Source organism: Hyla sarda, chromosome 4, assembly GCF_029499605.1.
Source record: "Hyla sarda isolate aHylSar1 chromosome 4, aHylSar1.hap1, whole genome shotgun sequence".
Classification (NCBI taxonomy): domain Eukaryota; kingdom Metazoa; phylum Chordata; class Amphibia; order Anura; family Hylidae; genus Hyla; species Hyla sarda.
Window position 1 is genome coordinate 265,904,683 of NC_079192.1, and position 15,452 is coordinate 265,920,134.

Genomic DNA, 15,452 nt, shown 5'->3' on the forward strand with positions numbered 1-15,452 from the left:
AATTTTGGATGCTAGCTTAATGCCATCTGTGAAAAAGCTGAAGTTAAAGGGGTTCTCCGGTGCTTACACATGTTATCCCTTATCCAAAGGATAGGGGATAAGATGCCTGATCGCGGGAGTCCCGCTGCTGGGGACGTCCGTGATCATGCACGCGGCAACCCGTTTGTAATCAGTCCCTGGAGCGTGTTCGCTCCGGGTCTGAATACGGGCGACCACCGTAGGCCCCCTCCCGTAGGTTTGCATTGAGGGGCGGCGCGTGATGTCACACGGGGGCGGAGGCGTGATGTCACACGCCAACGGCCCGGTGGTTGCCCGTAATCAGACCCCGAGCGAACACGCTCCGGGGACTGATTACAAACGGGGTGCCGGGTGCATTATCACGGGCGTCCCCAGCGGCGGGGGATAAGATGTGTAAGCATCGGATAGCCCCTTTAAAGAGAGGATTGCTTCTAAAAATGGATAATGATCCTAAACACACCTCGAAATCCACGGGGGATTACATCAAGAGGCGTAAACTGAAGGTTTTGCTATGGCCTTCACAATCTCCTGACCTCAACATAATTGAAAATCTATGGATAGACCTTAAAAGAGCAGTGCGTGACAGACAGCCCAGAAATCTCAAAGAACTGGAAGACTTTTGTAAGGAAGAATGGGCAAAGATGCCTCAAACAAGAATCGAAAGACTCTTGGCTGGCTACAAAAAGCATTTACAAACTGTGATACTTGCCAAAGGGGGCAGTACAAGATATTAACTCTGTAGGGTGCCCAAACTTTTGCAGACACCATTTTTTTTTGTTTTCTGTTATTTTGAAAGTGTAAATGATGGAAATAAAATCTAACTTTTGTTGACATATTATAAGAATGTCTAATCTGTAATTTGATGCATTTTGAAGATTTTTCCATCTTTCTTTGGCTTCTTTATGCACATTAATACAAATGTTGACCTGGGGTGCCCGAACTTTTGATCCCCACTGTACCATCTGTTCTAAAAGCAGTCTCTGGCTATATTTTGGGTCCGGGAAATAAAAACAAATCCATAGAAAACCTGATTAAAAAATTATTGTGATTCAATCCAAGTAGATGCAACAGTTATCCAGTTTAGATTTACTGAATAGAATAAGGAAATAGTCATTTACTTTTTCAACAAACTTTTCAGGATCAGCTGCCATGGATATGTGCATAAGGAGTAATATTATTTCTGACAGTTATATCATTTGGACAAGGGATTGTAAACCAGTTTTTCCCTCTGCATGCTCTATGTCTTATTATCAGAGAATTAAGATTAACCTTTATGATGTCTTGCCCATAGCAACCAATCAGATTGCTTCTTTCATTTTTGAAAGGCTTCTAAGAAGTGAAAGAAGCAATCTGATTGATTGCTATGGGCAACTGGTTAACTTCTCCTCTGCATAGGCTTTGATAAATACCCCCTATATCTCTATAGCATAAACACAAAGGCATCAGCAACATGCAAAACATTATAGAGCAGTACTGGGCATTCAAAGCAGTAAATCAATCACTCGATAAGTTAGAAGACTCTTTACAAATTGCTGCAGAATGATCTGGAGACAACCACATCTTCAATGATGTGATCCGTCTTAAAACAAATGGTTTGCAGTTTTTCGTAAAGAATGATAAGCTTGCGAAGGAAGAGTTACTCTTGATGTATGTAAAGTTTGTTGAAAAGTTAATGACAATGTCAGACAACCAGCTTATAAAAAAAAATACTGTCTTTATTACATAACAAGTAATGCCTATAAGTTCACATTAAATAACAAGTAAAGAAGTACTTACTACAACACCGCTCCGAGTGATAGCTTCGCGGTAGGTGAAGTTGCATACTGCCCATGCAAGATAATATGTTGACATTAATGGAGTCTGTGAGAAATGGTCTGTAACCCATCCACCTTCTTCAAAAACTGAGGTTTCCACTGGCATATTAGACAGTGACATGTAAGATGTTTGATGTCTGATACTTATTTTAAATGTTGCCTTGTAAATAGGCTCATCAAAGCATGGAAAGGCTTTCCTGGCATGAATGGGAGAGAACTGAGTAACTCCAAGTGACCTAGGAGAAAGAAAATGGGAGTTTATTTTTTCCTTAATTGTAATATAATATGAAAAAAGAGTTTAATTAATATAAATGGATTTTTTGTGTGTTTTTTTTTACTCTAAAAATGAATGAATACATGAACAGCCTTTATATGACCATGTTATATGCGATTTTTTTTTAATAGCTAAATATTTAATCTATATAACTTATAGGATGAGATTTATCTTTTTTGGACGAGGACCTGGATTTAAAATCTTTTTTTGTATAACACATCATCTATATAAAATCCAACTTTAGAATTGGACAATTTTTCATGGAGAATCATACAGAATTTCACTAGCATTTTTTATAAATTAAATGGTCAACATATTAAACAACAAAACTACAGTGTAGGTTCTGATTATAGACCAGAATCTTAATTTGCAATAAAGGGGATGTATGATATCTTAGATAAGAGAGTCTTTGTTTTCACAGAGAACACATTTTGGGATCCCTTATCCTCCATGTATTTGAATAGGGCTTAGACAAAACATCAAACACAAAAAACTAGGGGGAAAAAAAACAAACACAAAAGCTACTGTTTTCTAACTTTAGGGCAGTGTTTCTCATTTCTCAAAATTAAGATTTTTTTATAGAAGTTATTTACAAATCTGTTTAACTTTCTGGGACCAATTGATTTAAAAGAAAATGTTTTCCTGTGGAGCACCCCTTTAAGGAATGGTTTTAGCTGGTGAAGCTTACACTGGGGCTCTTTGTCTCGTATTGCTGTTTTATGCTGTGCTGCTGGATTTGGACTGTGGGAATTCACTAGAATTGATCTATTAGTGTTTTCATCTGTACCTGTATTAGTCAGACATATTATCAGGGTTGTCTAAAGCAGTGTATCTCAAGCACGGTCCTCAAGTACCCCCAACAGGTCATGTTTTCAGGATTTCCTTAGTCTTTCACAGGTGATATAACTGTTGTGATGCCTTTTTCACTGACCATAATTATATCACCTGTAAACGACTAAGGAAATCCAGAAAACATGTCCTGTTGTGGGTACTTGAGGACCGTGCTTGAGAAACACTGCTCTAGACAACCATGATAATATGTCTGACTAATACAGGTACAGATGAAAACACTAATATAATTCCAAGTGATCAATTCTAGTGAATTCCCACAGTCCAAATCCTGCAGCACGGCATAAAACAGAAATATGAGACAAATAGCCCCAGTGTAAGCGTCACCAGCTAAAACCATTCCTTAAAGGGGTGCTCCACTGGAAAACATTTTCTTTTAAATCAACTGGTGCCAGAAAGTTAAACAGATTTGTAAATAACTTCTATAAAAAATCTTAATTCTTCCAGTACTTATCAGCTGCTCTTATGATCCACAAGAAGTTCTTTTCTTTTTGAATTTCCTTTCTGCCTAACCACAGTGCTCTCTGCTGACACCTCTGTCCATTTTAGGAACTGTCCAGAGAAAACCTATCCTGCTCTGGACGGTTCATTAAATGGACACATGTATCAGTAGAGACCACTGTGGTCAGGCAGAAAGGAAATTAAAAAAGAAAAGAACTTCCTGTGGATCATAACAGCAGCTAATAAGTACTAAGTACTAGAAGGATTAAGATTTTTTAATAGACATAATTTACAAATCAGTTTAACTTTGTGGCACCAGTTGATTTAAAAGAAAGAGTTTTTCAATGAGATACCCCTTTAAGGAATTCTTTTATGAAAAAGGCAACACTTGTTTCTGCCTTTTTTTTATACAAGACATCTAGTGATTGTCACTTCTGTGAAGTCACATTGTGACTTATCACTTCTCTTTTAGCATCATAAAGGATCTTGCAAAATGAGTTTATGTTCACACACAGCTTTTAGTGCATACAAAGTTCTTTTAGCCTCATTTTGTAGCTAAAAAAAAATAGGGTATGGTCACACACAGCGCATCTGCAGCATATTTTACACTGCAGATGCACTGCTGGCAGTCACAGAGTGACTGCCGAGTGAGCTCCCTGCTTCGGCCAAGTAGCTTTGTGTGTCACCTTGTGACTGCTGGTGGAAAATCCCGCCCTACGAGTGGACACACAGAGCTATAAGGACCAGGGAGCTTGCTCTGCTGTCGCTCTGTGACAGCACATCCACAGCATCAACTTTTCTGTGGTGTCATTCTGTGTGACCCTACCTTAAAAGTAAAAACTATGCTGAACAGAAAAACAAATGTAAATAAGGCCCTGCCCTTTCCCTTTTTTACTTTATTTTTCTTTTCTTTCTCTGCTTCCTATTTCTTTCTATTAAAGGGATATGTTGTACACTAACTATTATAATGGCAATCTTAATTTAAATTTTCCTTGTTTTGTTATGGTAAATAACAAAACAAGGAGATGTTTTAAATAAAATAAAAATAAAAATGTAAATAAAATAATGCTCAAATGGTGTGTGAACAACATAGCCTTTTTTGCTTTAGTGAAATGGATCTATCAGAATTCTTTTATAATTTAAGAAAAATACAAAAACAGAACACATGAGCCAGTTAAATTCAAAGCTAAAAATGATGTTCTACATCAGAGATAAGGAAACATATAGCACAGCAATAAATAAATATCAAGGTCATAAATCTGTATTCATTATTACTCATAGTATGTCACTCTAATTAATCTAAAGCCATGTTCAGCTATCCCAGAAATGTCATGCCATATGTTCACAGAAAGAGTCCTACATTACTTTTATCCTTGATATAACACAATTAAGTATACTGACAGGAAACACTAGTCTACAACATATTGCAGAAATCTGTGTACTATGTAAACTTTACATTTTTTCACGTGTAAAGTACATTTTAACAAAAATATTCTCATGATTTAGTTCAGCAATAAATGGATCAAGAAAATGGCTTAAAGGGGTAGTCCGGAGAAAAACAATGTATCCCCTGTTTGATTGGGACATGTCCGACTGCTGGGTCCACCAAATATAAGAAAAGGCTTTCTTAAATGTTTTAATCTCACAACCTTCTTTAGTCTACTTCTGCAAAATTTACCAGACATTGTGCAAACTTTTAAAAAATGATACTCAACTCCACAAAATGCTGCTTAAATTGCCCACTGGCCCCTGGTTTTGCTTATCATGCACAGGTCGGTTAGTGTTAGGTCCTGTGCCACTTGAGAAACCTTGGCATTGGTGTGCGGGGTCAGGTATGTCCTTCATACAAGGATAGTCTGGCTAATGTCTCAATGTTAACATCAGTTTTGAGGGCTAGCCAATGTCATTGTTTACATCTACCACAGTAGTGCACCTAAATTCTTGTATTGTATTGTGCCAAATGATTATCTGCTTTTATTACACCCTGTGCTACATTATTTCCACTTGTTCCCACTGTACCATTTAATTCCCCTCTTTATTACCCTCTGTACAAATTCCCCTCCCCCTCTTTTCCACCCCCTGTGCCATTTAATCCCCCTTCTATCCCCCCCTGTACCATTTCTTTCCCCCTTTATCCCACCTGTGCCATTTCATCCCCCTTTATCCCCCTTTCACTTTATTCCCCCTGTGACCTGTGCCAAATCATCCCCCTTAACCCTGTGCCACATCACTTTGGGTTTGACGTACTCCTGATGTCCTCTGTACTGCACTTTCTGAGAGCAGCAGAGTTGGCTGTGGGCACTGATGAATGATCTAAGGAGCATTGCTCGTCACTGCTGATGGCCACCACTGCAGTACAAAGGATGTCAGGAGAATGTCAAACCCCCTGAGAGCCCCTGCACCTGAGCCTGCTGGCCAGGTAATAAGAACAACAGGGGAGGAGGGAGGGGGAATAGTAATGTGGCACAAGGGGTGAGGGGGGGGATGATTTGGCACAGGGTGGTAAAAGGGGGAATGAAATGGCACAGGGGGATGACATGGCACGGGGGATAATGGAGGGAATTAAATTATACAGGTGGTGTTAAAGAGGGGGTGATGCATTTGCACTGAGGGTAAAAAAGGGGGATTAAAATGTTACAGATGGTAATAAGGAGTGATTAAATGGTACTGGGAGATTCTACTGTAACATAGCTTTTATCATGTTTTAAAGGTAATTACACTGTGGAATGAGTATTGTACAGTATTCAGTCATTTAGAAAGATCCTTGAGCCTTTTTTCCAAATAAGAGACATCTCTCAATAGCGGACATTTTTTTCCCCTGTGAGTGTCCGCTATTGGGAAATTCTACAGTATAATAAAACAGCAATTATACATGTATAACAAATTAAACTGTTTCTGAGCACACATAATGGATGCGGGCCTGCTGTGTTTTTCTCCTCCTGCCCATCTTTACCGATGCGTGCGTTCCCACCTCCTAGGGCGCGTGCGTGCTGGCTCTTCTAAATTTAAAGGGCCAGTGCACCAATAATTGGTGCTTGTCTCAAACCAACCCTATTTAGTTCCGTCACTTGGTACTGTTCCCTGGCCGATCTTTTTGCCCTTGTTGCCGAAGAGAAAGCATATTCTTGTGTCTTGCCTCATCGTGTATCTGACCCCTTGCTACGTGTCCTCACCTAGCTCCTTTGCCACCTGCCTTCTGACCTCTTGCTACATGACCTGACCTTGCTTCACTGCCACCAGCCCTGACATCCTGCCTGTCCTGACTTTGTCTGTGCCTCAGCCTGTCTGTACCTCATTACACGTCTGCTGCCTGTGGCGACAAGTCATATCAGGGTTAGCGACCTGGGTGCCGCCTGTCGCAGAAAGTCCATCCCGCTTTATGGCAGCCTCTGGTTAAAAACCAGCGGCACCTTAGACTCTGCTCCCTTGTACGGCCCATGCCATCTTACTTACACATTAGTCGATCCACCTACCACAGCCATTACATGTCCCCAGCATTTTTGAAAAATCCAAACATATTTACTAATGTTCCCACATAAAATATGGTAGATTTGAGGTCTAGAAAACCCAACAGCTCAGTGTAGCTGTAAATCAAAGAAAATCGTAGAGAAAAGTGCAAAAAAAGGGGAAAAAAGGGAGAAGACCCATGTAGGACAATTTATCCCCTAAGGATAAGAGATAAGGATCTGTTCATGAAAGTCTGACCACTGGAACCCCCCCTTCCCCCAATCTCCTGTATGGCACTTCAACTCCTGCACAGTGCTCATGTATCTAAGGCTCTCACATAGATATGAATGGAAGGTGCCTGCTGACCTCCGCTCTGTGCACAAGTATGAGCTGGAATACCAAACAGAAGATCATGGGGGATTCCAGCAGTTGAACCTCCCTAATCAGATATATATCCCTCATCCTTTGATAAAGGGATACATTTCCTACATGGGACTTTTCCTTTAAAGCGTACTTGTCAGATAACCCCCCCAAAAAAATAAACTGTTATGTGTTGCTCAGTATCTCATCCTGATCATATACATATCATTGTTATGTGTCTATGACCAAAATTTCTCATAGAAAGAGAGGTGTGTTAATCATTTATCAATAGCCATTATTGTGATGTTTTCTCCTACCCCTGTCCACACTTAGTTGTAGGAGGATCTACCTAGATAGGTAGGGCTCCTAGTGTAGGTCATCACCTGTCACCCCTACCCCATCCCCTTATATGTGGCACTTTATTGTAATACTGTAAGTTCATTTACCCTGCACTTTGTTTTGGTATAAGTAAAATTGTATTGATTTTTATCATAAACCTAATTGGTATGTTCTTTATAGCTACTTTATTATGACTTACCTTAATGTAACATCATTTGGCTGTGCAGGCATGCTGGGAGTTGTAGTTTTGCAACAGCTGGAGGCATTTCATTGTAGTCCCCCTGTATTAGATACACACACACACACACACACACATACAGTGGGGATCAAAAGTTTGGGCACCCCAGGTCAAAATTTGTATTAATGTGCATAAAGAAGCCAAGGATAGATGGAAAAAACTCTAAAAGGCATCAAATTATAGATTAGACATTCTTATAATATGTCAACAAAAGTTAGATTTTATTTCTATCATTTACACTTTCAAAATAACAGAAAACAAAAAAAATGGCGTCTACAAAAGTTTGGGCACCCTGCAGAGTTAATATCTTGTACTGCCCCCTTTGGCAAGTATCAGAGCTTGTAAATGCTTTTTGTAGCCAGCCAAGAGTCTTTAATTTCTTGTTTGAAGTATCTTTGCCCATTCTTCCTTACAAAAGTCTTCCAGTTCTTTGAGATTTCTGGGCTGTCTGTCACGCACTGCTCTTTTAAGGTCTATCCATAGATTTTCAATTATGTTGAGGTTAGGAGATTGTGAAGGCCATAGCAAAACCTTCAGTTTACGCCTCTTGATGTAATCCCCCGTGTATTTCGAGGTGTGTTTAGGATCATTATCCATTTTTAGAAGCAATCCTCTCTTTAACTTCAGCTTTTTCACAGATGGCATTAAGTTAGCATCCAAAATTTGCTGACATTTTATTGAATCCATTTTTCCTTCTACTCGTGAGATGTTCCCTTTGCCACTGTCTGCAATACAACCCCAAAGCATGATTGATCCACGCCCATACTTAACAGTCTGACAGGGGTTCTTTTCATTAAATTCTGTTCCCCTTCTCCAAACGTACCTTTGCTCATTCCGGCCAAAAAGTTCAATTTTAACCTCATCGGTCCACAGAACTTGTTTCCAAAATGCATCAGGCTTGTCTTTATGTTCATTTGCAAAGTTCAAACGCTGATTTTGTGGTGAGGACGTAGAAGAGGTTTTCTTCTGATGACCCTTCCATGAAGACCATATTTGTACAAGTATCTCTTTATAGTGGAATACTGTACCACAACTCCAGTGTCTGCCAGATCTTTCTGGAGGGATTGTGCAGTCAAACGTGGGTTTTGAATTCTTTTTCTCACAATCCTGCAAGCTGTTCTGTCTGATATTTTTCTTGGTCTTCCAGATCTTGCTTTAACTTCCACTGCTCCTGATGACTGCCATTTCTTAATTACATTCCGAACAGAGGATATTGACATCTGAAAACATTTTGCTATCTTCTTATAGCCTTCTCCAGCTTTGTGAGCGTCAACTATTTTCAGTTTCAGATTTCTAGACAACTGCTTAGAAGAACCCATGGTGCTGATTGTTGGGGCAAGGTCAGATGAGTCTGGGCATTTAAAACCTTTGAGATTGACATCACCTGGTCTTCACAGATGATGATTGAGAACAATCCATGACACTGGCAGGTCTCAGCTTTGCAAAGGGGGCAGTGCATGCAATAAATTCTGCAGGGTGTCCAAACTTTTGCATACGCCATTTTTTTGTTTTCTCTTATTTTGAAAGTGTAAATAATGGAAATAAAATCTAACTTTTGTTGACATATTATAATATAAGTAGGTTAGTGGATAGGTCCCGCATCACTTGAGAAACCTTGGCGTGGTGTGCGGGCTCAGGTATGTCCTTCATATAAGGATATACTGGCTAATGTCTCAATTTTACATCAGTTTTGAGGATTAGCTAATATCATTGCATATATTTACCACAGGAGTGAAACCACATTCTGGCCCATAGGTGCGGGTCCCCTACTCCAATGTATGTGTGCACAATTGCACTTGGGGTTGAGCACCTGTTATCACCTCAAGACTACGTTTATTTGTTTAAAGTTAGTCATGTTGTACGCATCCACATACACGTTTATCAAGTGTCAGGATGCGATTGTGGTACTTGTGACCATCTGCAGGCATCCTCCATTGTATGCAATTTTTGCTGGGGATCACCCATAGCAACGGTTGACAAGTGCAGGACCTCCACCCCAGCGAAGGAGCACAATTGCACTTGGGGTTGAGTTTCCTGTTATAGCCATGTCCATGCAAACATAAGCCGGCAAGTGTCTTTTAAGGCTTATACCAATGCACCCTTTTATCTTATCGGGTAGCGTTGGGGTTTCATCTGTGAGGCCTGCTATAAATGAACCAGCAAGGGTGGGGCTTGTAACCTGTCCCCCCCCTCCCATTGTATGTGTGCTTAGTTCACACTGGAGGGGACTGGGGAGCAGTCTGCAAGTTGGACCTAAGGCTGCTGTAATCTGTTTCCTGGTTTTATGTATCTGGCCAGGTAGGTTAGTGGATAGGTCCCGCATCACTTGAGAAACCTTGGCATGGTGTGCGGGCTCAGGTATGTCCTTCATATAAGGATATACTGGCTAATGTCTAAATTTTACATCAGTTTTGATATATTTACCACAGGAGTGAAACCACATTCTGGTCAATAGGTGCGGGTCCTCTACTCCAATGTATGTGTGCACAATTGCACTTGGGGTTGAGCACCTGTTATCACCTCGATACTACGTTTACATATTACAAGAATGTCTAATCTGTAATTGGATGCCTTTTGGAGATTTTTCCATCTTTCCTTGGCTTCTTTATGCACATAAATACAAATTTTTACCTGGGGTTCCCAAACTTTTGATCCCCACTGTATATACATGCAGGGACACTTACTTTTTAAACCAAAAATCCTCCATTTAGTCCCCATCTTCAGTCACCAGCTTCTGTCATCATCTGCTCACAGGTAGCAGTGTACTCCCGCCCCTCCCTCCTTCTCCTCACATGAGGAGACTGTGAAGTAAGCACAGACAGTGAGGGAGCCGATGATGTCTACCCAAAATTTTATCATGGGCATATAGAAAGCCACATCTTGATGACCTGTAAGAAGCCATATGTGGGGACAAAAATGTAACTGTATCCCATCAGAAGCATCGTTTTGTGGCATTAATATCAACAACTAAAATATACCTCTTGTGATATTTTTTTTTTTACTCCAAAGTAGAATTTCTGTTAAATAGATTTCTGTTTATAAAAAAATAATATGTTTTATACTACTATCATCTTATCACATACAGTATTTACCAGTGCACTGCATATCCACATTTACGTGATGTGACTTTTTATTTGTGTGACTTATGTTGTATAGAGGTACGATGTGTTATTAAAAAAAGATTAACTCCATGAAAAATCCACAAATTGACCTACAGGTAAAGTTTTCACAGTAGGATTAGAATGAAGAACTTCTGCATACAGTAAAGTGCTGCAAGCAATTGACTTACCATACATATTAATCACAAGAAAGGAAGCTTTAATATCCCCTGGTAACTTCAAATCTACAAATAAACAGTAAACTTTTCCTTTCTGTGAAGTGAATTGTTATTGCTATACAAGCATTTCACAAAGACTTTTTAACTATAAAAAATTGGTTCTGCCAATGTACAAAATATCATAAATAAGAGCAAAAATGTCAAATCTTTAAAGAAAATCTGCCAGCTGCAGTTCGCGGAGAAATGTTTTTATTTTCTGGTGACAAACATTAAAGAGGTGTTCCCAATCCCCTGACACGCTGTTGGCTGGAAAGCCTCCTTGCTCCCTCTTTCATCCCTTTCTCAGCTTGAAGCCAAGCCTTGTTTCCAAATCTCATCTCTCCACTATGCATGCAAACTATTGAAGGTGTGAGACTTAGAAACAGGACTCGGCTTCCAACTGTCATTTTTATTTATTATTTGACTTATGTTATGGAAGCACAGACAGATATGTGAATGGAACCATGTTTCCCTTTGTGCTAACAGTGTCAGCAGTTTGGAATAGGAATCACTGTTGATAGATTCCCTTTGAACTAGACCTGCCCAACCTTATTTGTCTCAAATACTACATTCAGGTAAACCAGGTGCTGCTCTAGGAACAAGATGAATGATTAATACAACTAATTCACATATAGTAACAATTTGCTAAAATTATTAAGTAGAATTTAAAATAAAAAACATAAAAGGGACAGTGAATACTAATTTGATATTTTCAGCCGGGAACCAAGTGACTTTCTTATGGCTTTTATATTGGCATTCTACTGCTAGCGATATGGTTGTGGCCTTGCTGATAAGTTTTAGTAATGAGGAGACTATCTGGGGCCATTGGCGCACACTGGTAACTATAGCAATCAGTAGCGGGGAAGCCATTTGTGTACAATAACCCTGTACTTTGACATCACTTTGTGCATCAGGGATTGACAAATTATACAGAATAAAGCAAAGCAATATGAGTTTTTCATGTTCTGAATTTGCTGCTGAAGGTGGACAAGTCTATTTTTATTATAAGAATTTTCAGAGCAGTCATGGGCATAAATGATATTTATCTGAAAAATTGACAGGCAGTACCAGGGAGACTAAAAATCTACTATCTAGGTTCTAAAAAGAAAAAGCAAAATAGTACCAACATTACATTTAAATATATGTGTAGTCGCTTGAAGCAGTAAGGGAAAAGTTAGAGGAACGGGACACATTATAAACATAGAAGCTGTCATGGAATAGGGAAAATAGGTACAGTTCTAAACTCCTAAATGTACTATAGAAACATAGAATGTGTCGGCAGATAAGAACCCTTTGTGTCATCTAGGATTCCCAATATCCTAAATACTAATGTGAACTTATATGAAGGATAGCTTTATGGCTATCCCATGCATGCTTAAACTCCTTCACTGTATTTGCAGCTACCACTTCTGCAGGAAGGATATTCCATGCATCCAATACTCTCTCAGTAAGGTAATAGTTCCTGATATTACTGCATAAACCTTTTCCCCTATAATACAAAACTATGTCTTTTGTGGTAGTTTTACTTCTTTTGAATTCTCCTCTTTTACTGTGTTGATTCCCTTTATGTCCATAAAATTTTCTACCATATCCCCTCTGTCTTGTCTATTCTAAGCTATGTTAAGGTCATGTTAAGGTCATTTAACCCACCCTGGCGTCCTGGGAATTAAGGACCCAGGGCGTACCTGAATGGGATGCCTGCTGAAATCATTCCTGAGACCCGTAAATCAATTCAGACCGGCGATCTGCAGCAATTCTGGGTCAATCGGGTCTCCAGTGACCTGGTGACTCGGAAAAAAGGAGGTGGCACAGGAGCCACCTCATGATTGCATGATTGCTCGGCAGGACCAGATCATCATTGGCGCCCACAGGGGGCCCCCGTCACATTCAGGACATCCCTGTGTCCCGAAAAATCTTTTCAGGACACAAGGGTGTCCCGGCGGTTACCTCTTTGCGGTGGCCCTCGCGTCACTTTAAAAACGCAGGGGCCGCTGGGAAGTAGCGCACGCAGGGATGTCACTGACATCCCTGTGTGCGCCCATATGAGAAAAGCAAAGCAGAGCGGAGCACCGAGGAGGATGTACGTGCATGGTAAGTGACCAGCAACACGTCATCTTCAGTGTTCCAACCTCTACTCCTTCGGTCCAGGGATCTACTGCTATGGCCCATAGGCCCATAGTGATGGTCGGAATACTGAAGTGGGACATAACCAGGCATACAGCCTCCAGCCATACACTGTATATGGCTGAATGCTGTATGTCTGTGGGGGAACTGTACTGTACCTAATGTGGGGAGATATACTGCACCTAATGTGGGAAACTATACTGCACCTAATGTGGGGGAACTTCACTGCACCTAATGTGGGGGAACTATACTGCACCTAATGTGGGGGAACTATACTGAACCTAATGTGGGGGATCTATACTGCACCTAATGTGGGGTAACTATACTGCACCTAATGTGGGGGAACTATACTGCACCTAGTGTGGGAGAACTGTACTGCACCTAATGTGGGGAGCTACACTGCACCTAATGTGGGGCAACTATACTGCACTTGCTGTGGGGGACTATACTGCACCTAATGTGGGGGAATTATACTGCACCTAATGTGGAGGAACTATACTGCACCTAATGTGGGGAGCTATACTGCACCTAATGTGGGGCAACTATACAGCACCTAATGTGGGAGAACTATACTGCACCTAATGTGGGGGAACTGTACTGCACCTAATGTGGGGAGCTATACTGCACCCAATGTGGGGCAACTATACTGCACCTACTTTGGGGGACTATACTGCACCTAATGTGGGGAATTATACTGCACCTAATGTGGAGGAACTATACTGCACCTAATGTGGGGAGCTATACTGCACCTAATGTGAGGCAACTATACAGCACCTAATGTGGGGAGCTATGCTGCGCCTAATGTGGGGCAACTATACGGCACCTAATGTGGGGCAACTATACTGCCCCTAATGTGGGCAACTATACTGCCCCTAATGTGGGAGAACTATACTGCACCTAATGTGGGGGAACTGTACTGCACCTAATGTGGAGAGCTATACTACTACACCTAATGTGGGGGAACTGTACTGCACCTAATATGGGGAGCTATACTGCACCTAATGGGGGGAGCTATACTGCACCTAATGTGGGGAACTTTACTGCACCTACTGTGGTGGACTATACTGCACCTAATGTAGGGGAATTATACTGCACCTAATGTGAAGGAACTACACTGCACCTAATGTGGGGCAACTATACTGCACCTAATGTGGGGGAACTATACTGCACCTAATGTGGGGGAACTATACTGCACCTAATGTGGGGGAACTATACTGCACCTAATGTGGGGGAACTATACTGCACCCAATGTGGGGGAACTATACTGCACCTAATGTGGGGGAACTATACTGCACCTAATGTGGGGGTAACTGTACTGCACCTAATGTGGAGGAACTGTACTGCACCTAATGTGGGGGAACTATACTGCACCTAATGTGGGGGAACTATACTGCACCTAATGTGGGGGAACTGTACTGCACCTAATGTGGGGAGCTATACTGCACCTAATGTGGGGCAACTATACTGCACCTACTGTGGGGGACTATACTGCACCTAATGTGGGGGAATTATACTGCACCTAATGTGGAGGAACTATACTGCACCTAATGTGGGGAACTATACTGCACCTAATGTGAGGCAACTATACAGCACCTAATGTGGGGAGCTATGCTGCGCCTAATGTGGGGCAACTATACGGCACCTAATGTGGGGCAACTATACTGCCCCTAATGTGGGCAACTATACTGCCCCTAATGTGGGAGAACTATACTGCACTTAATGTGGGGGAACTGTACTGCACCTAATGTGGGGAGCTATACTACTACACCTAATGTGGGGGAACTGTACTGCACCTAATATGGGGAGCTATACTGCACCTAATGGGGGGAATTATACTGCACCTAATGTGGAGGAACTATACTGCACCTAATGTGGGGAACTATACTGCACCTAATGTGGGGCAACTATACTGCACCTAATGTGGGGCAACTATACTGCACCCAATGTGGGGGAACTATACTGCACTTAATGTGGGGGAACTATACTGCACCCAATGTGGAGGAACTATAGTGCACCTAATGTGGGGGGAACTGTACTTCACCTAATGTGGGGGGAACTACACTGCAACTAATGTGGAGGAACCGTAATGCACCTAATGTGGGGAACTATACTGCACCTAATGTGGGGAACTATACTGCACCTAATGTGGGGCAACTATACTGCACCTAATGTGGGGCAACTATACTGCACCCAATGTGGGAGAACTATACTGCACCTAATGTGGGGGAACTA

At 41.1% G+C, this 15,452-nt stretch overlaps 1 protein-coding gene across 1 annotated transcript in view; it reads right to left on the reverse strand.

Moving 5' to 3' along the window:
* Positions 1-15,452, reverse strand: part of TRHDE (thyrotropin releasing hormone degrading enzyme) — a 670,942-nt gene that overhangs the window by 599,954 nt on the left and 55,536 nt on the right. Inside the window, exon 2 of the mRNA XM_056574110.1 lies at positions 1,795-2,068. Within this exon, the coding sequence (XP_056430085.1) occupies positions 1,795-2,068 (274 nt within the window). The remainder of the gene's footprint in view (positions 1-1,794; positions 2,069-15,452) is intronic.